A 26,289-nucleotide genomic window follows, 5' to 3' on the forward strand; every position below is an offset into this window, starting at 1 on the left:
CAGGGAAATATGTTTGGGGGACTATTTTAAAAACAGGCCAAAAAGCTGCCTATCAGCGTCTCAGTCATCAGGCAGTGAAATCATAACCATCTCACGTAGTGGCTTCCTGTGAGGGAGCTTTTAGAGGTGGACGCCTGGTTCCTATCACCGCCACTGTGAACAATGCTGACCCGGTAAGTTTTTGTAGTAGGGAGCGTTTCACACCAAACCACTCTGAACGACTCGGTTTACATCTTAACCAGTTAATGCTGCAGAAATGTGGAGAAACTGGTGCAGTTGGCCTTCAAGAAAGGGAACGATCTTTGTAGCCATGATAACTTACAACTAGAAAGCCAAAAACTGTACAGATCTACAGTGAAACTAATGCTAGAAAGTAATTCACTGCTCATTTCTTCATTCGGTATGATGTGTGCGCAAGTTTCAGACTAACAGAGACTCCGAATGCATTTTAATAAGTGGTTTCTGCGCTCACTGATGGAGACTCAGTAATGCAGTGCAGGTCCAGTCAGAGGTTTATGTGGTTCAGAGGTTTTTATTACATACTAAGGCTTATAAATCGGTTAGGGAACCAGCCTCGTGACAGGAAGGTCACCAGATCGATCCCCAGAGCCGACAGTACGTGACTGAGGTGTCCTTGAGCAAGACACCTAACCCCCAACTGCTCCCTCTTGTGTGTGTGTGCTCACTAGTGTGTATGTGGTGTTTCACTGCATGGATGGGTTAAATGTGGAGGTGAAATTTCTCCGTTGTGGGACTAATAAGGGTCTCTTAAAACTAAAACTAAAACTAAAACTACTACAGGGACTTCACTGCAAATTGGCTGAGCTATTCTTAGATTATAGGAGCGAGTAATAAAACTTTGGGCCTGCCGGTGGGCCCTGATTTTTTCTTGAATGGACCAGAGGAGGACGGGTCCCCCCTTGTGCACCTTGGTTCCTCCCAAGGTTTCTTCCTCAGCTCTGAGGGAGGTTCTCCTTGCCACTGCCGCCCCTGGCTTGCTCACCTGGGGGTTTTACATGTTTCACTGTCTTTACTCGAATTTTGTGAAGCTGCTTTGTGCATAAAAAGCACTACACACACATTTGACTTGATCTGATAAGAAGTTTATTCTCAGGGACCCCCAGAATTTAGATTTTAAGACATTCCGAGAACCCAAGAGGTTGATTAGGAGGTCCTGGACCCCCAGGACCCCCTGTATTTTGCAGCTGGATTGTATGGTTTTGCACCATGTAAGACTAAGAAGTTTGAGTTGAGTGAACTCTGGTGTCCTCAAGTTGATTATGCCGTATCTGCTCAGCTGCTCAGGAGAGTCTAAAGGGCATCAGTCGGCCCCTGCTGTGGTCAGTCTGATACACAGCGTGTTGCTGTTGCTGATCTGGGAGCAGTTCTTTGAGTTTGTCTGTTTAAAGCTCCAGCAGACGGTAGATGAGGGTGTACTGGCAGTTATATCTTAGGCAAGAAGTAGCCGGTCTAATGAGGATGTGTGAAGCATTTCCTGTGATAAGTGTGTGTGTGTGTGTGTGTGTGGGTGTGTGAGAGGCGACGGGGGGACTTTTCAAACTTCATTAATAAGATGAGCTGCTTGTGTGTGGTTTTCTAATCAAGGCTGAAATGGTAGTGAGTTCAGAGCTGTCTCAGTGTTTATGAGCGTCTGGTTGCCGGTCAGTGAAAATGGAACGATTGGAAATGTATCACGGCTCCATCAGCAAGAGCAGAGCGGAGGAGCTGCTGGCCGAAGCCAGACAGGACGGTAGTTTTCTCATCAGAGACAGTGAGAGCGTACCGGACACTTACTGCATCTGTGTACTGTAAGTACGACACACACACACACACGCACACACTGCACATCCTGCAATGAAAATGGTTCTGTGTAGAACCACAAACACTCAACTGAAAGGGTTCTTCGGATTGGTGGACCATATGATTCCATATGATTCTATAAGGAACCGTTTTGATAAGGGCTCCATATAGCACCAAAAATTGTTCTGCTATTGTTATGATAAGAGCTTGTAACAACAGAAGAACCCTTTTTGATTCTACATAGAGCCGCTATCAAAAGGGTTCTATATACAGAACCATCTAAAACACATTCTCATCAGCCTGAAGAATCATTTAATGATGCAATCAATCCTTTAATGACACAAATGGTTCTTTGAGTCTCCATGGTTCTATACAAAACCACCTCCTTTCCTAAAGAACCCTTGAGTAACCATCTTTTTACAGAATGTACTATTATAAACATGTACAATCGTTGTTCTACAATCTGAAAAAGGATGGTTCTTCCAGGGTTCTTTAGTAAAGAAAATGGTTCTATATAGAATCATGAACACTCAAAGAACCTTCTGCATGATTAAAGGGTTCTGTGCATCATGAAAGGGTTCTTCAGATTGATAGACAGTGTGAATGAATGTGCTATAGACAGTTCCATGTTGAACCATTTGAAAGTGGTTCTATATGGCACCAAAAGGGTTCTTCTATTGTTACAAGCTTGACGCTGCCACAGTAGAAGAACCCTTTTGGGTGCTATATAGAGCCATCTACACAACATATTTTCCATCAATCGGAAGAACCATTTACCATGAAAAGAACCCTTTAATCATGCAGAGGGCTCTTAGAGCCTTCATGGATCTATATGGAACCGTTTATTTACTAATGAACCTTTAAAGTCTACTGCTTTAGTTCAAAGTCAGAGCTGAAACTCATTTGGGACTTCAGACTAAAACCCTTTTGTTCTGAGTGACTATAATTTATTTATACTTATTCATGTTTATTTTATTAAATCAAATGATTGACTGTTACATTTAGTCACGACCAAAACAATCACAACACAAATTAAACTTTATTAAATGTTTCAGTAGCGACTGTTTCAGTAGCAACTGTTTTAGTAGCGGCTCTTTCAGTAGCGACTGTTTCAATAGTGGCTGTTTCAGTAGCAACTGTTTCAATAGTGGCTGTTTCAGTAGCAACTGTTTCAATAGTGGCTGTTTCAGTAGTGACTGTTTCAATAGTGGCTGTTTCAGTAGTGACTGTTTCAATAGTGGCTGTTTCAGTAGTGACTGTTTCAATAGTGGCTGTTTCAGTAGCAACTGTTTCAATAGTGGCTGTTTCAGTAGCGACTGTTTCAATAGTGGCTGTTTCAGTAGTGACTGTTTCAATAGTGGCTGTTTCAGTAGTGACTGTTTCAATAGTGGCTGTTTCAGTAGCGACTGTTTCAATAGTGGCTGTTTCAGTAGTGACTGTTTCAATAGTGACTGTTTCAGTAGTGACCGTTTCAATAGGGGCTGTTTCAGTAGTGACTGTTTCAATAGTGGCTGTTTCAGTAGTGACTGTTTCAATAGTGACTGTGTCAGTAGTGACTGTTTCAATAGGGGCTGTTTCAGTAGTGACTGTTTCAATAGGGGCTGTTTCAGTAGTGACTGTTTCAATAGTGACTGTTTCAGTAGTGACTGTTTCAATAGGGGCTGTTTTAGTAGTGACTGTTTCAATAGTGGCTGTTTCAGTAGTGACCGTTTCAATAGTGACTGTTTCAGTAGTGACCGTTTCAATAGGGGCTGTTTCAGTAGTGACTGTTTCAATAGTGGCTGTTTCAGTAGTGACTGTTTCAATAGTGACTGTGTCAGTAGTGACTGTTTCAATAGGGGCTGTTTCAGTAGTGACTGTTTCAATAGGGGCTGTTTCAGTAGTGACTGTTTCAATAGTGACTGTTTCAGTAGTGACTGTTTCAATAGGGGCTGTTTTAGTAGTGACTGTTTCAATAGTGGCTGTTTCAGTAGTGACTGTTTCAATAGTGGCTGTTTCAGTAGTGACTGTTTCAATAGTGATGTTTCAGTAGTGACTGTTTCAATAGGGGCTGTTTCAGTAGTGACTGTTTCAATAGGGGCTGTTTCAGTAGTGACTGTTTCAATAGGGGCTGTTTCAGTAGTGACTGTTTCAGTAGTGACTGTTTCAATAGGGGCTGTTTTAGTAGTGACTGTTTCAATAGGGGCTGTTTCAGTAGCAACTATTTCAGTAGCGACTGTTTTAGTAGCGGCTGTTTCAATAGCGACTGTTTCAGTAGTGACTGTTTCAATAGGGGCTGTTTCAATAGCAACTGTTTCAATAGGGGCTGTTTCAGTAGCAACTATTTCAGTAGCGACTGTTTTAGTAGCGGCTGTTTCAATAGCGACTGTTTCAATAGGGGCTGTTTCAGTAGCAACTGTTTCAGTAGCGACTATTTTAGTAGCGGCTGTTTCAATACGGGCTGTTTTAGTAGCAACTGTTTCAATAGGGGCTGTTTCAGTAGAAACTATTTCAGTAGAGACTGTTTTAGTAGCGGCTGTTTCAATAGGGGCTGTTTCAGTAGCAACTGTTTCAATAGGGGCTATTTCAGTAGCAACTATTTCAGTAGCGACTGTTTTAGTAGCGGCTGTTTCAATAGCGACTGTTTCAGTAGTGACTGTTTCAATAGGGGCTGTTTCAATAGCAACTGTTTCAATAGGGGCTGTTTCAGTAGCAACTATTTCAGTAGCGACTGTTTTAGTAGCGGCTGTTTCAATAGCGACTGTTTCAATAGGGGCTGTTTCAGTAGCAACTGTTTCAGTAGCGACTATTTTAGTAGCGGCTGTTTCAATACGGGCTGTTTTAGTAGCAACTGTTTCAATAGGGGCTGTTTCAGTAGAAACTATTTCAGTAGCGACTGTTTTAGTAGCGGCTGTTTCAATAGGGGCTGTTTCAGTAGCAACTGTTTCAATAGGGGCTGCTTCAGTAGCGACTGTTTCAGTAGCGATTGTTTTAGTAGCGGCTGTTTCAATAGCGACTGTTTCAATAGGGGCTGTTTCAGTAGCAACTGTTTTAGTAGCGGCTGTTTCAATAGGGGCTGTTTCAGTAGCAACTGTTTCAGTAACGACTGTTTCAATGGGGCTGTTTCAGTAGCGACTGTTTCAGTAGTGACTGTTTCAGTAGCGACTGTTTCAGTAGTGACTGTTTCAGTAGCGACTGTTTCAATAGGGGCTGTTTTAGTAGCAACCATTTCAATAGGGGCTGTTTCAGTAGCGACTGTTTCAATAGGGGCTGTTTCAGTAGCAACTGTTTCAGTAGCACCTGTTTCAGTAACGACTGTTTTAATAGGGGCTGTTTCAGTAGCGACTGTTTCAGTAGTGACTGTTTCAGTAGCGACTGTTTCAGTAGCGACTGTTTCAATAGGGGCTGTTTTAGTAGGAACCATTTCAATAGGGGCTGTTTCAGTAGCGACTGTTTCAATAGGGGCTGTTTCAGGAGCAACTGTTTCAGTAGTGAGTGTTTTAGTAGCAACTGTTTCAATAGTGGCTGTTTCAGTAGTGACTGTTTTAGTAGCAATTGTTTCAATAGGGGCTGTTTTAGTAGCAACTGTTTCAATAGCGACTGTTTTAGTAGTGGCTGTTTCAGTAGTGACTGTTTTAGTAGCAATTGTTTCAATTGGGGCTGTTTTAGTAGCGACTGTTTCAATAGCGACTGTTTTAGTAGTGGCTGTTTCAATAGGGGCTGTTTTAGTAGCAGCTGTTTCAGTAGGGGCTGTTTCAGTAGCAACTGTTTCAGTAGCGACTGTTTTAGTAGCGGCTGTTTCAATAGGGGCTGTTTCAGTAGCAACTGTTTCAATAGGGGCTGTTTCAGTAGCAACTGTTTCAGTAGCGACTGTTTTAGTAGCAGCTGTTTCAATAGGGGCTGTTTTAGTAGCGACTGTTTCAATAGGGGCTGTTTCAGTAGTGACTGTTTTAGTAGCAATTGTTTCAATAGGGGCTGTTTTAGTAGCAACTGTTTCAATAGCGACTGTTTTAGTAGTGGCTGTTTCAATAGGGCCTGTTTTAGTAGCAACTCTTTCAATAGGGGCTGTTTCAGTAGCAACTGTTTCAGTAGCGACTGTTTTAGTAGCAGCTGTTTCAATAGGGGCTGTTTCAGTAGCAACTGTTTCAATAGGGGCTGTTTCAGTAGCAACTGTTTCAGTAGCGACTGTTTTAGTAGCGGCTGTTTCAATAGGGGCAGTTTTAGTAGCGACTGTTTCAATAGGGGCTGTTTCAGTAGTGGCTGTTTCAGTAGCGACTGTTTTAGTAGCAACTGTTTCAATAGGGGCTGTTTCAGTAGGGGCTGTTTCAGTAGCAACTGTTTCAATAGTGACTGTTTTAGTAGCACCTGTTTCAGTAGCAACTGTTTCAGTAGTGACTGTTTCAGTAGCAACTGTTTTAGTAGTGACTGTTTCAGTAGCAACTGTTTCAATAGCGACTGTTTAAGTAGCAACTGTTTCAATAGCGACTGTTTTAGTAGCACCTGTTTCAGTAGCAACTGTTTCAGTAGTGACTGTTTCAGTAGCAACTGTTTTAGTAGTGACTGTTTTAGTAGCAACTGTTTCAGTAGCAACTGTTTCATTAGTGACTGTTTCAGTAGCAACTGATTTAGTAGTGACTGTTTCAGTAGCAACTGTTTCAATAGCGACTGTTTAAGTAGCAACTGTTTCAATAGCGACTGTTTTAGTAGCACCTGTTTCAGTAGCAACTGTTTCAGTAGTGACTGTTTTAGTAGCAACTGTTTCAATAGGGGCTGTTTCAGTAGAAACTATTTCAGTAGCGACTGTTTTAGTAGCGGCTGTTTCAATAGGGGCTGTTTCAGTAGCAACTGTTTCAATAGGGGCTGCTTCAGTAGCGACTGTTTCAGTAGCGACTGTTTTAGTAGCGGCTGTTTCAATAGCGACTGTTTCAATAGGGGCTGTTTCAGTAGCAACTGTTTTAGTAGCGGCTGTTTCAATAGGGGCTGTTTCAGTAGCAACTGTTTCAGTAACGACTGTTTCAATGGGGCTGTTTCAGTAGCGACTGTTTCAGTAGTGACTGTTTCAGTAGCGACTGTTTCAGTAGTGACTGTTTCAGTAGCGACTGTTTCAATAGGGGCTGTTTTAGTAGCAACCATTTCAATAGGGGCTGTTTCAGTAGCGACGGTTTCAATAGGGGCTGTTTCAGTAGCAACTGTTTCAGTAGCACCTGTTTCAGTAACGACTGTTTTAATAGGGGCTGTTTCAGTAGCGACTGTTTCAGTAGTGACTGTTTCAGTAGCGACTGTTTCAGTAGTGACTGTTTCAGTAGCGACTGTTTCAATAGGGGCTGTTTTAGTAGCAACCATTTCAATAGGGGCTGTTTCAGTAGCGACTGTTTCAATAGGGGCTGTTTCAGTAGTGACTGTTTTAGTAGCAATTGTTTCAATAGGGGCTGTTTTAGTAGCAACTGTTTCAATAGGGGCTGTTTTAGTAGCAACTGTTTCAATAGGGGCTGTTTCAGTAGCAACTGTTTCAGTAGCGACTGTTTTAGTAGCAGCTGTTTCAATAGGGGCTGTTTTAGTAGCGACTGTTTCAATAGGGGCTGTTTCAGTAGTGACTGTTTTAGTAGCAATTGTTTCAATAGGGGCTGTTTAAGTAGCAACTGTTTCAATAGCGACTGTTTTAGTAGCACCTGTTTCAGTAGCAACTGTTTCAGTAGTGACTGTTTTAGTAGCAACTGTTTCAATAGGGGCTGTTTCAGTAGAAACTATTTCAGTAGCGACTGTTTTAGTAGCGGCTGTTTCAATAGGGGCTGTTTCAGTAGCAACTGTTTCAATAGGGGCTGCTTCAGTAGCGACTGTTTCAGTAGCGACTGTTTTAGTAGCGGCTGTTTCAATAGCGACTGTTTCAATAGGGGCTGTTTCAGTAGCAACTGTTTTAGTAGCGGCTGTTTCAATAGGGGCTGTTTCAGTAGCAACTGTTTCAGTAACGACTGTTTCAATGGGGCTGTTTCAGTAGCGACTGTTTCAGTAGTGACTGTTTCAGTAGCGACTGTTTCAGTAGTGACTGTTTCAGTAGCGACTGTTTCAATAGGGGCTGTTTTAGTAGCAACCATTTCAATAGGGGCTGTTTCAGTAGCGACGGTTTCAATAGGGGCTGTTTCAGTAGCAACTGTTTCAGTAGCACCTGTTTCAGTAACGACTGTTTTAATAGGGGCTGTTTCAGTAGCGACTGTTTCAGTAGTGACTGTTTCAGTAGCGACTGTTTCAGTAGTGACTGTTTCAGTAGCGACTGTTTCAATAGGGGCTGTTTTAGTAGCAACCATTTCAATAGGGGCTGTTTCAGTAGCGACTGTTTCAATAGGGGCTGTTTCAGTAGTGACTGTTTTAGTAGCAATTGTTTCAATAGGGGCTGTTTTAGTAGCAACTGTTTCAATAGGGGCTGTTTTAGTAGCAACTGTTTCAATAGGGGCTGTTTCAGTAGCAACTGTTTCAGTAGCGACTGTTTTAGTAGCAGCTGTTTCAATAGGGGCTGTTTTAGTAGCGACTGTTTCAATAGGGGCTGTTTCAGTAGTGACTGTTTTAGTAGCAATTGTTTCAATAGGGGCTGTTTTAGTAGCAACTGTTTCAATAGCGACTGTTTTAGTAGTGGCTGTTTCAATAGGGCCTGTTTTAGTACCAACTCTTTCAATAGGGGCTGTTTCAGTAGCAACTGTTTCAGTAGCGACTGTTTTAGTAGCAGCTGTTTCAATAGGGGCTGTTTCAGTAGCAACTGTTTCAATAGGGGCTGTTTCAGTAGCAACTGTTTCAGTAGCGACTGTTTTAGTAGCGGCTGTTTCAATAGGGGCTGTTTTAGTAGCGACTGTTTCAATAGGGGCTGTTTCAGTAGTGGCTGTTTCAGTAGCGACTGTTTTAGTAGCAACTGTTTCAATAGGGGCTGTTTCAGTAGGGGCTGTTTCAGTAGCAACTGTTTCAATAGTGACTGTTTTAGTAGCACCTGTTTCAGTAGCAACTGTTTCAGTAGTGACTGTTTCAGTAGCAACTGTTTTAGTAGTGACTGTTTAAGTAGCAACTGTTTCAATAGCCACTGTTTTAGTAGCACCTGTTTCAGTAGCAACTGTTTCAGTAGTGACTGTTTCAGTAGCAACTGTTTTAGTAGTGACTGTTTTAGTAGCAACTGTTTCAGTAGCAACTGTTTCAGTAGTGACTGTTTCAGTAGCAACTGATTTAGTAGTGACCGTTTCAGTAGCAACTGTTTCAATAGCGACTGTTTAAGTAGCAACTGTTTCAATAGCGACTGTTTTAGTAGCACCTGTTTCAGTAGCAACTGTTTCAGTAGTGACTGTTTCAGTAGCAACTGTTTTAGTAGTGACTGTTTTAGTAGCAACTGTTTCAGTAGAAACTGATTTAGTAGTGACTGTTTCAGTAGCAACTGTTTCAATAGCGACTGTTTTAGTAGCACCTGTTTCAGTAGCAACTGTTTCAATAGCGACTGTTTAAGTAGCAACTGTTTCAATAGCGACTGAGTAGCAACCATTTCAGTAGTGACTGTTTCAGTAGCGACTGTTTCAATAGGGGCTGTTTCAGTAGCAACTGTTTCAGTAGTGACTGTTTCAGTAGCAACTGTTTCAATAGCGACTGTTTAAGTAGCAACTGTTTCAGTAGTGACTGTTTCAGTAGCAACTGTTTTAGTAGTGACTGTTTCAGTAGCAACTGTTTCAATAGCGACTGTTTAAGTAGCAACTGTTTCAATAGCGACTGTTTCAGTTGCACCTGTTTCAGTAGCAACTGTTTCAGTAGTGACTGTTTCAGTAGCAACTGTTTTAGTAGTGACTGTTTTAGTAGCAACTGTTTCAGTAGTGACTGTTTCAGTAGCAACTGTTTTAGTAGTGACTGTTTAAGTAGCAATTGTTTCAGTAGTGACTGTTTCAGTAGCGACTGTTTCAATAGGGGCTGTTTCAGTAGCAATTGTTTCAGTAGGGACTGTTTTAGTAGAGGCTGTTTCAATAGGGGCTGTTTCAGTAGCAGCTGTTTCAGTAGGGGCTATTTCAGTAGCAACTGTTTTAGTAGTGACTGTTTTAGTAGTAACTGTTTCAGTAGCAACTGTTTCATTAGTGACTGTTTCAGTAGCAACTGATTTAGTAGTGACTGTTTCAGTAGCAACTGTTTCAATAGCGACTGTTTAAGTAGCAACTGTTTCAGTAGTGACTGTTTCAGTAGCAACTGTTTTAGTAGTGACTGTTTCAGTAGCAACTGTTTCAATAGCGACTGTTTTAGTAGCACCTGTTTCAGTAGCAACTGTTTCAATAGCGACTGTTTAAGTAGCAACTGTTTCAATAGCGACGGTTTAAGTAGCAACTCTTTCAGTAGTGACTGTTTCAGTAGTGACTGTTTCAGTAGCAATTGTTTCAATAGGGGCTGTTTCAGTAGCGACTGTTTCAGTAGCGACTGTTTTAGTAGCGGCTGTTTCAATAGGGGCTGTTTCAGTAGCAACTGTTTCAGTAGGGGCTATTTCAGTAGCAACTGTTTCAATAGGGGCTTTTTCAGTAGCATCTGTTTCAATAGGGGCTGTTTCAGTAGCAACTGTTTCAATAGGGGCTGTTTCAGTAGCAACTGTTTCAATAGGGGCTGTTTCAGTAGCAACTGTTTCAGTAGGGGCTGTTTCAGTAGCGACTGTTTCAATAGGGGCTGTTTCAGTAGCAACTGTTTCAGTAGCGACTGTTTTAGTAGCGGCTGTTTCAGTAGTGGCTGTTTCAGTAGGGGCTGTTTCAGTAGGGGCCGTTTCAGTAGTGGCTGTTTCAATAGCGACTGTTTTAGCAGCAACTGTTTCAATAGTGACTGTTTTAGCAGCAACTGTTTCAGTAGTGACTGTTTCAGTAGCGACTGTTTTAGTAGCAACTGTTTCAGTAGCGACTGTTTCAATAGGGGCTGTTTCAGTAGCGACTGTTTCAGTAGCAACTGTTTCAATAGCCACTGTTTCAATAGTGACTGTTTTAGTAGCGGCTGTTTCAATAGCAACTGTTTTAGTAGCAACTGTTTCAATAGCGACTGTTTTAGTGGTGGCTGTTTCAGTAGTGACTGTTTTAGTAGCAATTGTTTCAATAGGGGCTGTTTTAGTAGCTACTGTTTCAATAGCGACTGTTTTAGTAGTGGCTGTTTCAATAGGGGCTGTTTTAGTAGCAACTGTTTCAGTAGGGGCTGTTTCAGTAGCAACTGTTTCAGTAGCGACTGTTTTAGTAGCGGCTGTTTCAATAGGGGCTGTTTCAGTAGCAACTGTTTCAATAGGGGCTGTTTCAGTAGCAACTGTTTCAGTAGCGACTGTTTTAGTAGCAGCTGTTTCAATAGGGGCTGTTTTAGTAGCGACTGTTTCAATAGGGGCTGTTTCAGTAGTGACTGTTTTAGTAGCAATTGTTTCAATAGGGGCTGTTTTAGTAGCAACTGTTTCAATAGCGACTGTTTTAGTAGTGGCTGTTTCAATAGGGCCTGTTTTAGTACCAACTCTTTCAATAGGGGCTGTTTCAGTAGCAACTGTTTCAGTAGCGACTGTTTTAGTAGCAGCTGTTTCAATAGGGGCTGTTTCAGTAGCAACTGTTTCAATAGGGGCTGTTTCAGTAGCAACTGTTTCAGTAGCGACTGTTTTAGTAGCGGCTGTTTCAATAGGGGCTGTTTTAGTAGCGACTGTTTCAATAGGGGCTGTTTCAGTAGTGGCTGTTTCAGTAGCGACTGTTTTAGTAGCAACTGTTTCAATAGGGGCTGTTTCAGTAGGGGCTGTTTCAGTAGCAACTGTTTCAATAGTGACTGTTTTAGTAGCACCTGTTTCAGTAGCAACTGATTTAGTAGTGACTGTTTCAGTAGCAACTGTTTTAGTAGTGACTGTTTTAGTAGCAACTGTTTCAGTAGCAACTGTTTCATTAGTGACTGTTTCAGTAGCAACTGATTTAGTAGTGACTGTTTCAGTAGCAACTGTTTCAATAGCGACTGTTTAAGTAGCAACTGTTTCAATAGCGACTGTTTTAGTAGCACCTGTTTCAGTAGCAACTGTTTCAGTAGTGACTGTTTCAGTAGCAACTGTTTTAGTAGTGACTGTTTTAGTAGCAACTGTTTCAGTAGCAACTGTTTCAGTAGTGACTGTTTCAGTAGCACCTGTTTCAGTAGCAACTGTTTCAATAGCGACTGTTTAAGTAGCAACTGTTTCAGTAGTGACTGTTTCAGTAGCGACTGTTTCAATAGGGGCTGTTTCAGTAGCAACTGTTTCAGTAGTGACTGTTTCAGTAGCAACTGTTTCAATAGCGACTGTTTAAGTAGCAACTGTTTCAGTAGTGACTGTTTCAGTAGCAACTGTTTTAGTAGTGACTGTTTCAGTAGCAACTGTTTCAATAGCGACTGTTTAAGTAGCAACTGTTTCAATAGCGACTGTTTTAGTAGCACCTGTTTCAGTAGCAACTGTTTCAGTAGTGACTGTTTCAGTAGCAACTGTTTTAGTAGTGACTGTTTTAGTAGCAACTGTTTCAGTAGTGACTGTTTCAGTAGCAACTGTTTTAGTAGTGACTGTTTAAGTAGCAACTGTTTCAGTAGTGACTGTTTCAGTAGCGACTGTTTCAATAGGGGCTGTTTCAGTAGCAATTGTTTCAGTAGGGACTGTTTTAGTAGCGGCTGTTTCAATAGGGGCTGTTTCAGTAGCAGCTGTTTCAGTAGGGGCTATTTCAGTAGCAACTGTTTTAGTAGTGACTGTTTTAGTAGCAACTGTTTCAGTAGCAACTGTTTCATTAGTGACTGTTTCAGTAGCAACTGATTTAGTAGTGACTGTTTCAGTAGCAACTGTTTCAATAGCGACTGTTTAAGTAGCAACTGTTTCAATAGCGACTGTTTAAGTAGCAACTGTTTCAGTAGTGACTGTTTCAGTAGCAACTGTTTTAGTAGTGACTGTTTCAGTAGCAACTGTTTCAATAGCGACTGTTTTAGTAGCACCTGTTTCAGTAGCAACTGTTTCAATAGCGACTGTTTAAGGAGCAACTGTTTCAATAGCGACGGTTTAAGTAGCAACTGTTTCAGTAGTGACTGTTTCAGTAGTGACTGTTTCAGTAGCAATTGTTTCAATAGGGGCTGTTTCAGTAGCGACTGTTTCAGTAGCGACTGTTTTAGTAGCGGCTGTTTCAATAGGGGCTGTTTCAGTAGCAACTGTTTCAGTAGGGGCTATTTCAGTAGCAACTGTTTCAATAGGGGCTTTTTCAGTAGCATCTGTTTCAATAGGGGCTGTTTCAGTAGCAACTGTTTCAATAGGGTCTGTTTCAGTAGCAACTGTTTCAATAGGGGCTGTTTCAGTAGCAACTGTTTCAGTAGGGGCTGTTTCAGTAGCAACTGTTTTAGTAGTGACTGTTTTAGTAGCAACTGTTTCAGTAGTGACTGTTTCAGTAGCAACTGTTTTAGTAGTGACTGTTTAAGTAGCAACTGTTTCAGTAGTGACTGTTTCAGTAGCGACTGTTTCAATAGGGGCTGTTTCAGTAGCAATTGTTTCAGTAGGGACTGTTTTAGTAGCGGCTGTTTCAATAGGGGCTGTTTCAGTAGCAGCTGTTTCAGTAGGGGCTATTTCAGTAGCAACTGTTTTAGTAGTGACTGTTTTAGTAGCAACTGTTTCAGTAGCAACTGTTTCATTAGTGACTGTTTCAGTAGCAACTGATTTAGTAGTGACTGTTTCAGTAGCAACTGTTTCAATAGCGACTGTTTAAGTAGCAACTGTTTCAATAGCGACTGTTTAAGTAGCAACTGTTTCAGTAGTGACTGTTTCAGTAGCAACTGTTTTAGTAGTGACTGTTTCAGTAGCAACTGTTTCAATAGCGACTGTTTTAGTAGCACCTGTTTCAGTAGCAACTGTTTCAATAGCGACTGTTTAAGGAGCAAATGTTTCAATAGCGACGGTTTAAGTAGCAACTGTTTCAGTAGTGACTGTTTCAGTAGTGACTGTTTCAGTAGCAATTGTTTCAATAGGGGCTGTTTCAGTAGCGACTGTTTCAGTAGCGACTGTTTTAGTAGCGGCTGTTTCAATAGGGGCTGTTTCAGTAGCAACTGTTTCAGTAGGGGCTATTTCAGTAGCAACTGTTTCAATAGGGGCTTTTTCAGTAGCATCTGTTTCAATAGGGGCTGTTTCAGTAGCAACTGTTTCAATAGGGGCTGTTTCAGTAGCAACTGTTTCAGTAGGGGCTGTTTCAGTAGCGACTGTTTCAATAGGGGCTGTTTCAGTAGTGGCTGTTTCAGTAGGGGCTGTTTCAGTAGGGGCCGTTTCAGTAGTGGCTGTTTCAATAGCGACTGTTTTAGCAGCAACTGTTTCAATAGTGACTGTTTTAGCAGCAACTGTTTCAGTAGTGACTGTTTCAGTAGCGACTGTTTTAGTAGCAACTGTTTCAGTAGCGACTGTTTCAATAGGGGCTGTTTCAGTAGCGACTGTTTCAGTAGCAACTGTTTCAATAGCCACTGTTTCAATAGTGACTGTTTTAGTAGCGGCTGTTTCAATAGCAACTGTTTTAGTAGCAACTGTTTCAGTAGTGACTGTTTCAGTAGTGACTGTTTCAGTAGCAACTGTTTTAGTAGTGACTGTTTCAGTAGTGACTGTTTCAGTAGCAACTGTTTTAGTAGTGTCTGTTTCAGTAGCAACTGTTTTAGTAGTGACTGTTTCAGTAGCAACTGTTTCAGTAGTGACTGTTTCAGTAGTGACTGTTTCAGTAGCAACTGTTTTAGTAGTGACTGTTTCAGTAGTGACTTTCAGTAGCAACTGTTTTAGTAGTGACTGTTTCAGTAGCAACTGTTTTAATAGCGACTGTTTAAGTAGCAACTGTTTCAGTAGGGGCTGTTTCAATACGGGCTCTTTCAGTAGGGGCTGTCTCAGTAGGGACAGTTTCAGTAGCAACTGTTTTAGTAGTGACTGTTTTAGTAGCAACTGTTTCAGTAGCAACTGTTTCATTAGTGACTGTTTCAGTAGGGGCTGTCTCAGTAGGGACTGTTTCATGTGCGGCTGTTTCAGTAGCAACTGTTTCATTAGTGACTGTTTCAATAGGGGCTGTTTCAGTAGCGACTCTTTCAGTAGGGGCTGTTTCAATAGGGGCTCTTTCAGTAGCAACTGTTTTAGTAGCAACTGTTTCAGTAGCGACTGTTTCAATAGGGGCTGTTTCAGTAGCGACTGTTTCAGTAGCAACTGTTTCAATAGCGACTGTTTTAGTAGCAACTGTTTCAATAGCGACTGTTTTAGTAGCAACTGTTTCAATAGTGACTGTTTTAGTAGTGGCTGTTTCAATAGCGACTGTTTTAGTAGCAACTGTTTCAGTAGTGACTGTTTTAGTAGCAACTGTTTCAATAGTGACTGTTTTAGTAGTGGCTGTTTCAATAGCGACTGTTTTAGTAGCAACTGTTTCAGTAGTGACTGTTTCAGTAGTGACTGTTTCAGTAGCAACTGTTTTAGTAGTGACTGTTTCAGTAGTGACTGTTTCAGTAGCAACTGTTTTAGTAGTGACTGTTTCAGTAGCAACTGTTTCAGTAGTGACTGTTCCAGTAGTTACTGTTTCAGTAGCAACTGTTTTAGTAGTGACTGTTTCAGTAGTGACTGTTTCCGTAGCAACTGTTTTAGTAGTGACTGTTTCAGTAGCAACTGTTTCAATAGCGACTGTTTAAGTAGCAACTGTTTTAGTAGTGACTGTTTTAGTAGCAACTGTTTCAGTAGCAACTGTTTCATTAGTGACTGTTTCAGTAGCAACTGTTTTAGTAGTGACTGTTTCAGTAGTGACTGTTTCAGTAGCAACTGTTTTAGTAGCAACTGTTTCAGTAGCAACTGTTTCATTAGTGACTGTTTCAGTAGGGGCTGTCTCAGTAGGGACTGTTTCATGTGCGGCTGTTTCAGTAGCAACTGTTTCATTAGTGACTGTTTCAATAGGGGCTGTTTCAGTAGCGACTGTTTCAGTAGGGGCTGTCTCAGTAGCGACTGTTTCAGTAGGGGCTGTCTCAGTAGCGACTGTTTCAGTAGGGGCTGTCTCAGTAGCGACTGTTTCAGTAGGGGCTGTCTCAGTAGGGACTGTTTCAGCAGGGACTGTTTCAGCAGCGACTGTTTGAGTAGTAACAATTTTAGCTAATTTTTGGCGGATCTCAAAAATGCTAACACAGCTTTGAACAGCTGTTCTCCAATAAAATCTTTTTTTTATTAAAACACAGTAAAATTCCACGATGTTCCACACTGATTTTCAGACTTTACACTCTAACAATGGACTGATAGTGACGAATCTAAATCTGTGAGTTCATTATTTATATATATATATATATATATATATATATATATATATATATATATATATATATATTTATTTGTATATAAAATGCAGGTACTGTTTTCAAGTGTAGATTTTGGGGCTGCGGTTGGTGCTAGACGCCTCCCAATAGAATGTAGCATCTAAAAGATGTTTGTGTATATAAACAGCTTGTTACTATATTAATGCCTCTAAAATAGATCATAATATCTAAGATATTTATCAGTACAGGAAGTTCACACATCCTGCAGCTCAGCCTCGAAACAGACACTGAGCACAGCTGCTAAGTGCTGAAGCAGAGAGCGTTAGGCCCAGTCCCATTTCTTCTTTTCCCCCTACCCCTTGTTTTTGAGTGTCACCCTAACCCCTTGGAACTGAGTTACAGGGTAGTGGTTGAGATCTTGCCCTCTGAAATGGGAGCCTCAAATAAACAGAGCATCACTTCATTAACAGCTACTAGCGCCGCTCTGTAGGCGACCCTGCCCATCTGCAGGGACAGCAGAGGAGGGGAAAGTTCAGCTCCTCACTGCTGGGCTTTAGTTACATTTAGGGATCATACGCCTTCAAAGAGGGGGGCAATTATTCATGGAGGGTCATGTAGCCCCAACACTTCACCCCACCCCTCTATCTCGAAAACAATCAGGAGACCCTACACCCAGACATGAACACGCAAAACAGAGGACTAAGGGCTCAGTGGTAGGGGCGAGGGCTGAAATGGGACTGGGCCCAAAAATCCCCTATCCTCTTTACATCATTCACTCCAGAGCTCCACTACAGAGGTCCCTGCAAGCAACAGCAGCACTAGAACTGTGTCAGAAACATGGGTTTCACAGCCTAGCAGCTGAACACAGGCCTAAGATCACTGCGCAATGCCAAGCATCGGCTGGAGAGGCGTAAGCACCGTCACTGGACTCTGGAGCAGTGGAAACACATTCTCTGTAGTGATGAATCAGCGTCACTATCTGTCAGTCGGATGGATTTACTGCCAACAGTAAAGTTTGGTGGAGGAGGGATGATGGGCTGGACTCTTAGTTCCAGTGGAGGGTGATTTTAATGCTGCAGCACAAAGACCTTTTACACAGTCATATGCAGCAGTCTGAGGAAGAGCCTTACTTCCCATCCTAGGTTTAAATGAAAGATAACTCCGAGCTAAAGGTCTTAATTTTAAACCATTCTAGGCAAAAACCTCTCCTCCCGCTCATCCATCTCACCGCTACCATTTTTTTTTGCCACAAAATATATGGACTTAATAACTTTTGCTCTGAGCACTGTAATGCTGTAAGCTGGGCGAACATTAAAGGGGAACAATTTTTCAAATGTTCTACGTGATCAACTGGTTCATATGTCAACAGAGTCCTTCAGAGTGGTTTGGTGTGCAATGCTCTGTTCTACAAAAACTTACTGAGTCTGTTTACAGTGGTGGCAATAGGAACCAGACGTCCACCTCTAAAAGCTCCCTCACAGAATGCCATGCATGAATTAGTTACATAAACATATAATTGTATGACAGTTTTGGGATCAAGTTTGCTTTAAAAATATAATTTCATCAATTTATTTGAATCCATTCATGGTGGAGGGATAAATAGTAACTGGAGAAAACATATTTTTTCAGATTTTCCACTATTTTTCATCATCAACAGTCCATATAAATCTCAGAAGACTCGTGTAGGTTCACTGGTGGGTTTGTATAGAAAGTAAAAAGGGCCATATCTGTGTTGTAGTCAAGGCAACCCCTGGTTCCTATCATCACCACAGTAAAGACATCTGAACCAGTTCACACCAAACCCACTCTGAACATCTCAAACACCTCTCTGTTCCTCTTTAAGTTGTTTTTTTTGAAAGATGCTCTTATTTTATGGCAGTAATACATTTTCTGGAGACTCGTTTGACTCCAATAGTCCATGCACTCAGATTCTAAGTAAACTTTTCTCAATACTAGCGATGTTTCCTGGAAAGGGAACTGTGATTAAGCCTTAAACGTTTGACTGAAACCGAAACTTCTGACTGGTGCTACAATCACATGAACAGTTTTATTACCACTTTTGCTTTAGTTTATGACTTTAGGTTCATCTAAGACACATTTTAGGCCGAATCCCTTACAGCTGATGACACTCATCTCACAAATGCCACCCCTGAAATGGTCAGGAGTCGCCCCCAGGCCAAGACTCCCATTCCTCACTTCTATAACATAACTATAATTCAGCTGGTTAGCACTGTAGGCCATGTAGTTGCTGAATAGTGAGCATTAAGATGTACTGAGCCTGGAAATTCAAAGGGTTAGAAGATTTTATTTAATTTGATCTTCATTGGATTTTATCTTGCAAACCTGCACCTTATTAAAATTCTTCCAAAGTAACAGTATTTCCCAACCTCACCACTGGCTTTAGTATCGGAAAACTTGCTGCTCTTCAATGCTTTTCAAAGGGCCTAAATGTATGGGGCAAATCTTTACTCCATCCAGTTAGTTCAAGGCACTTACAAAGCAAGTCAAGGGGACCGTAGTTGTTTGGAAAGAGTGCCAAATAGATCATCTGCATAGTTGTGGTAAGATATCCCACAGCCTTGTAGTGTTTGGCCAAGAGGCAGCATTAAATTAAATAAGAATGGCCCAAGAATTTAACCCTGGGGGAAACCACAGGTCACTGGCACTTTCTCAGAAATATAATTTTAATATAATTATATATATATATATATATATTATATAAATTTCACAAACTCATCCCTTCCTCCCAGGTATGAACTAAACTATTTTAGGATAGTTCCTGGGAATCCAATCCAGTTCTCAAGTCTATGAGAATTTGATCTAAATGAAGTTAAAAGGACACTGAGATTGATCAGTAGTAGAACTGATGTTTCTCCAGAGTCTGTATTTCAACTAAAATTTAAGAGAAGAGCTACAGCCTCACACGACGCCCAGCTTCTGAACGGAGCTTATGGAATATGAACGTTATGAGGAACATGACTGAGTGCGGTTTGGGACCATTGATGGTTCCAAGGAGTAGAAGAGGCAACGGGTCACAGTCAGATCTTAAAACCACTGTTATACCCTTGAGGGAACATTTACACAGTTTCTACCTTAACTTAATAAAAATGTACCTGCACAGAACCGTCATTCCTAACAGCGGATTAACGGCTTGTCTGAAATTTTGGATTTTAGTGGTAAAAGGAAAAACACCATTACATTTCTCAGGTGATCCCATTTCAGGCTCCATATGTGTCAGTGATCCAGTTGGTCAAGCGCAGTGAAGAAGATTCCGCTGTTGTTAATGTTCTTGTTCGTGTTATTCATCTCGCTGCATGTGAACTCCCAATGGTTTAGTTGTTTGGGGAATGTTCCGCCCCCTCAGCTGGAACCTGGCTGAGTTTGACTGTGTCTACGGGTGGAACTTCACCCCTGTTCTTGGTGGCTGAAGTGCCTGCTCGCCCCTGTGGTTATATTCCGACATCCTACCCCCAGCCACATGTTATCATGAGATCATGTTGAGCTCTGTGAGACTGCAGTTCCTTTTACAGACGCCCTTTCACCAGCGCCATCGCAGTGAATGTCCATACTTGGTCACACGGCTGCATATTTTCTCACACAGAGATTGTATTTATTAAACAGCTGGCCAGTTTGCCATAAAACCTGCTGACTGAATAAACGCCAGACTGGGGCAAAACTTTGGAAACTGGGGTGGTTTAATCACATCTGTGCTGCTGTGAACAACACCACATCTAATATTTTGAGAAAAATCCATGCAGCTGAGAAAATGCATTTGCATAAAAGCAAAACAAATCCTTGCAGAACTTCACCAGGCCCTCTGGACTGAGTGTAAAGGGTGAGATGCTCTACACTCTTAGAAATGAAGGTTCTCTGCAGGTAAATTTCCAGTGTAAATGTTCCCTCAAAGGTTCTACAGCGGGATTAAGGTCTGATTGTGAGGTTTCTAGGTGAAAAGTTGGTATTTGTTCCTTTTCCTAACCAAATGTTTTAAAGCAGAGCAGTAGAATAAAAGCCTGGAGGCGAGGCGAGGCGGGGTGTGTGGAGTCAGTCCAGCTTAGAACAGATCATCTCAGTGGATTATGGTTCAGTTATGTTCCCTGACTAAAGGCACTGAGATGGAGCCTTGAGGGTTCCACCCAGTGACAGGAGGGGAACTGACCCAGTGACAATCTAGCACCTTTTTTTCCGAGGGTGTAGAGAAGCTTGTCTAACCTTTGGTGAAAAAGCAAATCTATGATCTTTAGCGCTTCCGAAGATCTAGACTGCAGATATGAGGCTAACGTAGCTAACAGGCAGGGAGGGGCGACACCTTCGAAAGCAACAGATAAACACACACACACACACACACACACACACTCACAAATAAAGTGAGCTGACTGACTGACGAAGGACAGCTGAGACACTGACTACCTAGAACCAACATTCAGCACTGCAGGTCAGCCAGAAACCAGAAGGGTTGAGGGTTCACATACTGGTTATACCTACTCATGATCTTGAGTACCTACTTATAAAAGATGGTACACCAAGGGTTCTTTAGTAAAGAAAATGGTTCTATAGAGTAAGGACAGTGGTTCTACATGGAAACATAAACACTCAAAGAACCCTTTGCATGACCAAAGAATTCCCTGCATCATTAAAGCGTTCTTCAAACTGATGGAGAATGTGCTGTAGATGGCTCTGTATAGCACCTTTCTGAAAAGGGTTCTATACAGCATCAAAAGGGCTTCTGCTATTGTTACAATGTCAAGCTTGTAATAATTGAAGAACCCTTTTGGGTGCTATATAGAACCTTTTTCAGAAAGGTTCTATACAGAAGCATATACAGCACATTCTATGTCAATCTGAAGAACCATGTCATGATGCAAAGAACCATTTAATCAAGCAAAGGGTTCTTCGAGTGCTCATGATGTGTAAAATGATCAAACAGTAAGTTGGTAACCGCACCGTGTTCTCTTACAGCCCATATTCAGATTAGATAAGAACTAAATTACAGATGTTTAGTATCAATACCAGACTTGATTATGTGGTTTCTGACACTGTCTTCAAGACTGCGACTACACCTGTTCAGTTTTTGTCCATTTTTATAGCTAATATTTTATACACTGTCTCGTTTTACCACTTAAAAGAACATCTACCTTCTGCTTTTGCAGGTACAAGCAGTGTGTGTTCACCTACAGGCTTTTCCAGGTAGAAGGCAACTTATGGAAAACAGAGGTGAGAGAGTTCATGTGATGGGATCTCCACAAGGGCGGACACTCTCAAAGCCACTCACTGGCCACTTTATTAGAAACACCCACCTTGTGCTTCCACTCACTGGCCACTTTATTAGAAACACCCACCTTGTGCTTCCACTCACTGGTCACTTTATTAGAAACACCCACCTTGTGCTTCCACTCACTGGCCACTTTATTAGAAACACCCACCTTGTGCTTCCACTCACTGGCCACTTTATTAGAAACACCCACCTTGTGCTTCCACTCACTGGCCACTTTATTAGAAACACCCACCTTGTGCTTCCACTCACTGGCCACTTTATTAGAAACACCCACCTTGTGCTTCCACTCACTGGCCACTTTATTAGAAACACCCACCTTGTGGTTCCACTGACTGGCCACTTTACTGGAAACACCCACCTTGTGCTTCCACTCACTGGCCACTTTATTAGAAACACCCACCTTGTGGTTCCACTGACTGGCCACTTTACTGGGAACACCCACCTTGTGCTTCCACTCACTGGCCACTTTATTAGAAACACCCACCTTGTGCTTCCACTCACTTGTCACTTTACTGGAAACACCCACCTTGTGCTTCCACTCACTGGCCACTTTATTAGAAACACCCACCTTGTGGTTCCACTGACTGGCCACTTTACTGGAAACACCCACCTTGTGCTTCCACTCACTGGCCACTTTATTAGAAACACCCACCTTGTGGTTCCACTCACTGGCCACTTTATTGGAAACACCCACCTTGTGCTTCCACTCACTGGCCACTTTATTAGAAACACCCACCTTGTGCTTCCACTCACTGGCCACTTTATTAGAAACACCCACCTTGTATTTCTTCTAACTGGCCACTTTATCAGAAACACTCACCTAATGCTTCCACCAACTGACCACTTTATTAAAACCCTTCCACTATATTTTATTAGAACCGTCCAGATATTTTTTGGTCCATTCACATCACAGCAGTGACACTGATATGTTAGTGTTGACAGTATATAAATAAATAAATAAATGAAATACATTCGTAGTAAATAATAAATCAATAAGCTTGTAAAGTTGGCTGGTTATCAGAGTGAGGAACTACCGTGAACTTTCTGCTTTGCTCACAGTGGTCAGGTTTCAGAACCTGTGAAACTAAACGTTTCCGTTTTACTCACATGACGTCATATGACATTTGCCTTTAATAAAACCAATCAAAATGAACATCAAACAGTTTGTAAATAAAAAAAAGTACAATCATTAAAGGAAATGAAGCAGTTGATGTGCTGGAGTGGAGCTCATATGCGTCAGCTCCAGTTTAAAGTTTAGAACAATATGCAGTAACGTCTGAGTGCAGAGCCGTGTATTTATATTTACGGCATTTGGCTGAGGCTCTAATCCAGAGCGACTTACAGTTTGATCATTTTTACACAAGTAGGTGAAGGTAAAGGTGTTAGGAGTCTTGCCCAAGGACTCTTATTGGTATAGTGTAGGGGGCTTAAACCCTAGTCTACAGCGTAGAAGGCAGAGGTGTTACCCACTACACCAACCAACCACAGTTTGTGTTCTAAACTCGATACCAACAACTATTTTAGATGTTTTATTCAATATTGCAAAGAACTGCCGGATCGCGAGCCGTTGTTTAATGATAAACAATACACTGTGAACATCTGTTTACAGTAATATTGCCTCAATTTTGGTTCTCAAAGCGGTTCTCAGGATTTTCAGTTCTATGTGTTGCAAGTTGGGTTGGACCGCCTGGGGGTCTCTGAGGAACCAGTTGGAGAACCACTGTGATAGTAGACCTACAAAGGTGTCTAGTGAGCGGCCAGTACGAGGTACTGCATCAAATTTTATATAACCTTCACGATTATCTTGTTTAATTAGTTGAGATTAATCACAGCAGATCTACACACTGAGCTACACGCTGCAGTTTAACCGGAACTCTCTATACCGAACGCTCTGTAATGCTCTCAGCTGTATAAATATTAAGGGGAACCCATTTTTCAAACTTTCTTCATAATTAGCAAGTTAAGACGTAAACAGAGCGGTTCAGAGTGGTTTGGTGCGAAACGCTCCGTTCTAGATAAACTTACCAGACAGAATTGCTCACAGTGGTGGTGATAGGAACCAGACGTCCACCTCTAAAAGCTCCTTGACAGAAGTTCACTACATGAGATGGTTATGAATACACTGCCTGATGTCCGAGACGCTGTTTTAAAGTAGTTTTGTGATAAAGTTGGGATTCATAAGGATGTAAAAATCATTTCCGATTTTCCGCTATTATAAACAAACTGCACCGGTTACCGACACAATCCGATTTTCTGCCGTTTGGATTATGAAGTGCATGTAAATGCATTCATTGTTATAAGCTGAAGGGAATGAATGAGGTCCATTAGAGAAGGGAAGATGCTTGCCAAGCTACATTATGTTGACCTCCTTGTCCAATTTACCACCTTCTCCCTCTCCGCAGACGGCGCCTGGGGTCAAGGAACGGCTCTTTCGGAACGTCAACAATCTCATCACTGCTTTTCAGCACCCAGACCAAGGCATGGCCATGCCCCTCCTCTATCCTGTCAGCGTTGACCAATACCACAACTACCACCAACGCCACCCACTTCACCAGCAGCATAACAGGAAACCAAAGCCCAGCCCTCAGAAGCACATAAACTGCTGACGTCGTCATCTTAAACGACTGCTCAGGTCATCATGGAAAGTCTGTAGGGCCTCATGTGGTTTACATGTATAAATATCTCTTTTCGCTTATGCTTATAATAAATGCTACCCTTATATATCACATGGTACTGTTAGTAAGTGCAGCTCAGATCGATTTTTTTTTGTTGTTATTATTATGCAATATAATTAACAGCATCTGCTGTGGGCATTTTTATCCTGAACCTGTCTCAGCTCCAGCACCGCTGATTTAAAGGCCTCCAGAACACCTAGAACAGGGCTGTCCCGTCCAACATCAGAATGGTTGCAGACATAAAGGGAGGCTATACTTACAGGTGGACACCTCACATCGTTAGGAACCAACAGACACTTTAATGGGTTCTATGCTTTTGCAGAAGGGAACAGATAAACCATTAGCAATAGGGGTGAAATGGTGCTGCGCTTGGGGTTGAAATGTCAAATGTATGACGTTTGTAATGGATTTTACTGACATTTCCACTGCTGCTATAAACAGCTTTAAACCCACTCTGTGAATTCTCTGGTGACATGTGCAGCTGAAGCTTTGTCTGCCAGCTTTCCGCATCTTTACTTTTACCCATTTCATATACAAAGTATCGCTGTTGTTGGACCAAAACCTCGTATTTCCGAATTGGTACCTTTACAGCAGAAGGAGAAAACCTCCTTTACTTTTATGGAGTTCAACTGAGCCAGACATTTTTTCGCTTTGTTTCGGGTCGTTTCTTTTGGTCCACTCATCATGAAATTTACACACAATGTAAAGAAACAATAAAGGTGTTTTCAAATGATGTCAATAACTGAAAAACAGCAAAAATGAAAATAACTCCTCTGACTTTTACACTGAAGACTAGTTCAGTTCACCACTCAGGCAAGGACCCTCCACTATACCAATAAGAGTCCTTGGGCAAGACTCTCAACACTACCTGTGCCTCCCTGTGTAAGACATCATGATCAAATTGGAAGTGTAGAAATGCTGTAAATGGAATAAAAGGCCGTACCTTGCTCTGCCATTCTTGATGTTTGTCTTCTGTTTTGCATTAGGTGAAGTTTTATTTATTATTATGCTATAAAACTTTGTAGTGGGGTGGCACAGTGGGGTGGTGCTATGTGGTGGACATAGTAAACTGCCCCTGGGTGTGAGTGACTGTCTGTCTGCACTGCGATGGACTGGCGACCTGTCCAGCATGTGCGTCCGCCTCGCCGCTCCCCGTTACACTGGTGATATGATAACAGGGGAAAGTGAACTAAAACTGGAACTGGGAGTTCAGTTGTTTCACGTTTGGGTCAGTTCTTGTTTTGGAATATTCAGTGGAAAAAACCTCCTTTTATTAAGCTCTGCAGTTTAACCACATACAGAGACGTAGGCCATTCCGGGCTCATTCCGGGCTCTCTATGATAAATTAGTCAGATAGAAATGTTTATGGTTGTAGATTAGCTTAAACCGCGCTTTCAGGTGAGCTTTGTGCTCATTAGACTGGTGTATTTAGACCTGCGCATAGAGATATCAGAGGAATGATGTATTTCATTCACTTCATTCAAACATTTTTTTCTCCCGAATGAGTAAAATATGTTCCATCACCACAGTTCAGTCCTTCACTGTCCGCGGTAACAGCAGCTGCAGTGACACGCTGCTCTGTTCTTGTGGAAATGATGGGGAGATCCAGTGACGAGCTCCGGTGCATCACCTTATCATTTTAATGCAGATTTTATTTAGTTTAGTTTTTCACACACTAGTGTGGCACCCCAACAAACTCTCTGGGTCTCAGCTGCCCCCATAATCCATGTTCTAGCTACGCCTGTGAGTTTTTTGCTGATGTTACAGAACACAGATTTGTCCTGTACTGGCAAAGGACCTAACTCTAACTTCTCCAATGCTTCCAGGATGACTTTCTTTGAATTATAGCCAACTGGAAAAAAAGAAGCCTTCACATTCTAGAGCACCAACAAAAGAACTGCCTTCAAGTTCTAGAACATCAAGAAAAGAACTGCCTTCAAATTCTAGAACACAGACAAAAGAACTGCCTTCAAATTCCAGGACACCAATAAAAGTGCTGGCGTCAAATTTGCCAGTGTTCTGGAATTTTAAGTGGCTTCTTCTGCTTTCAATTTGAGAACACAAACAAAAGAACTGCCTTCAAGTTCTAGAACATCAAGAAAAGAACTGCCTTCAAATTCTAGAACACCAACAAAAGAACTGCCTTCAAATTCTAGAACACCAACGAAAGAGCTGGTGTCAAATTTGCCAGCGCTCTAGAATTTTAAGTGATGTCTCCTGCTTTCAATTCTAGAACACAAATGAAAGAGCTGCCTTCAAATTCTAGAACACCAACAAAAGAACTGCCTTCAAATTCTAGAACACCAATAAAAGTGC

The 26,289-nt window shown here is 41.7% G+C and overlaps 1 protein-coding gene across 1 annotated transcript; it reads left to right on the forward strand.

Annotated features, from left to right (window-relative positions):
- Positions 1-1,528: 1,528 nt before the first annotated feature.
- Positions 1,529-24,935, forward strand: sh2d1aa (SH2 domain containing 1A duplicate a). Its single transcript, XM_017688422.2, has 3 exons — positions 1,529-1,808; positions 21,174-21,237; positions 23,701-24,935. Exons 1-3 carry the CDS (start codon positions 1,672-1,674, stop codon positions 23,902-23,904), a joined length of 405 nt encoding a protein of 134 aa, XP_017543911.1. The 5' UTR covers positions 1,529-1,671; the 3' UTR covers positions 23,905-24,935.
- The last annotated feature ends 1,354 nt before the right edge of the window (positions 24,936-26,289 follow it).

Source organism: Pygocentrus nattereri, chromosome 23 (genome assembly GCF_015220715.1).
Source record: "Pygocentrus nattereri isolate fPygNat1 chromosome 23, fPygNat1.pri, whole genome shotgun sequence".
NCBI lineage: Eukaryota > Metazoa > Chordata > Actinopteri > Characiformes > Serrasalmidae > Pygocentrus > Pygocentrus nattereri.

Coding starts and splice junctions, on each gene's coding strand:
- sh2d1aa (XM_017688422.2), top strand. CDS start 1,672: ATGGAACGATTGGAAATGTATCACGGCTCCATCAGCAAGAGCAGAGCG. Junction 1,809..21,173: donor ACTTACTGCATCTGTGTACT/GTAAGTACGACA, acceptor CTGCTTTTGCAG/GTACAAGCAGTGTGTGTTCA. Junction 21,238..23,700: donor GCAACTTATGGAAAACAGAG/GTGAGAGAGTTC, acceptor CCCTCTCCGCAG/ACGGCGCCTGGGGTCAAGGA.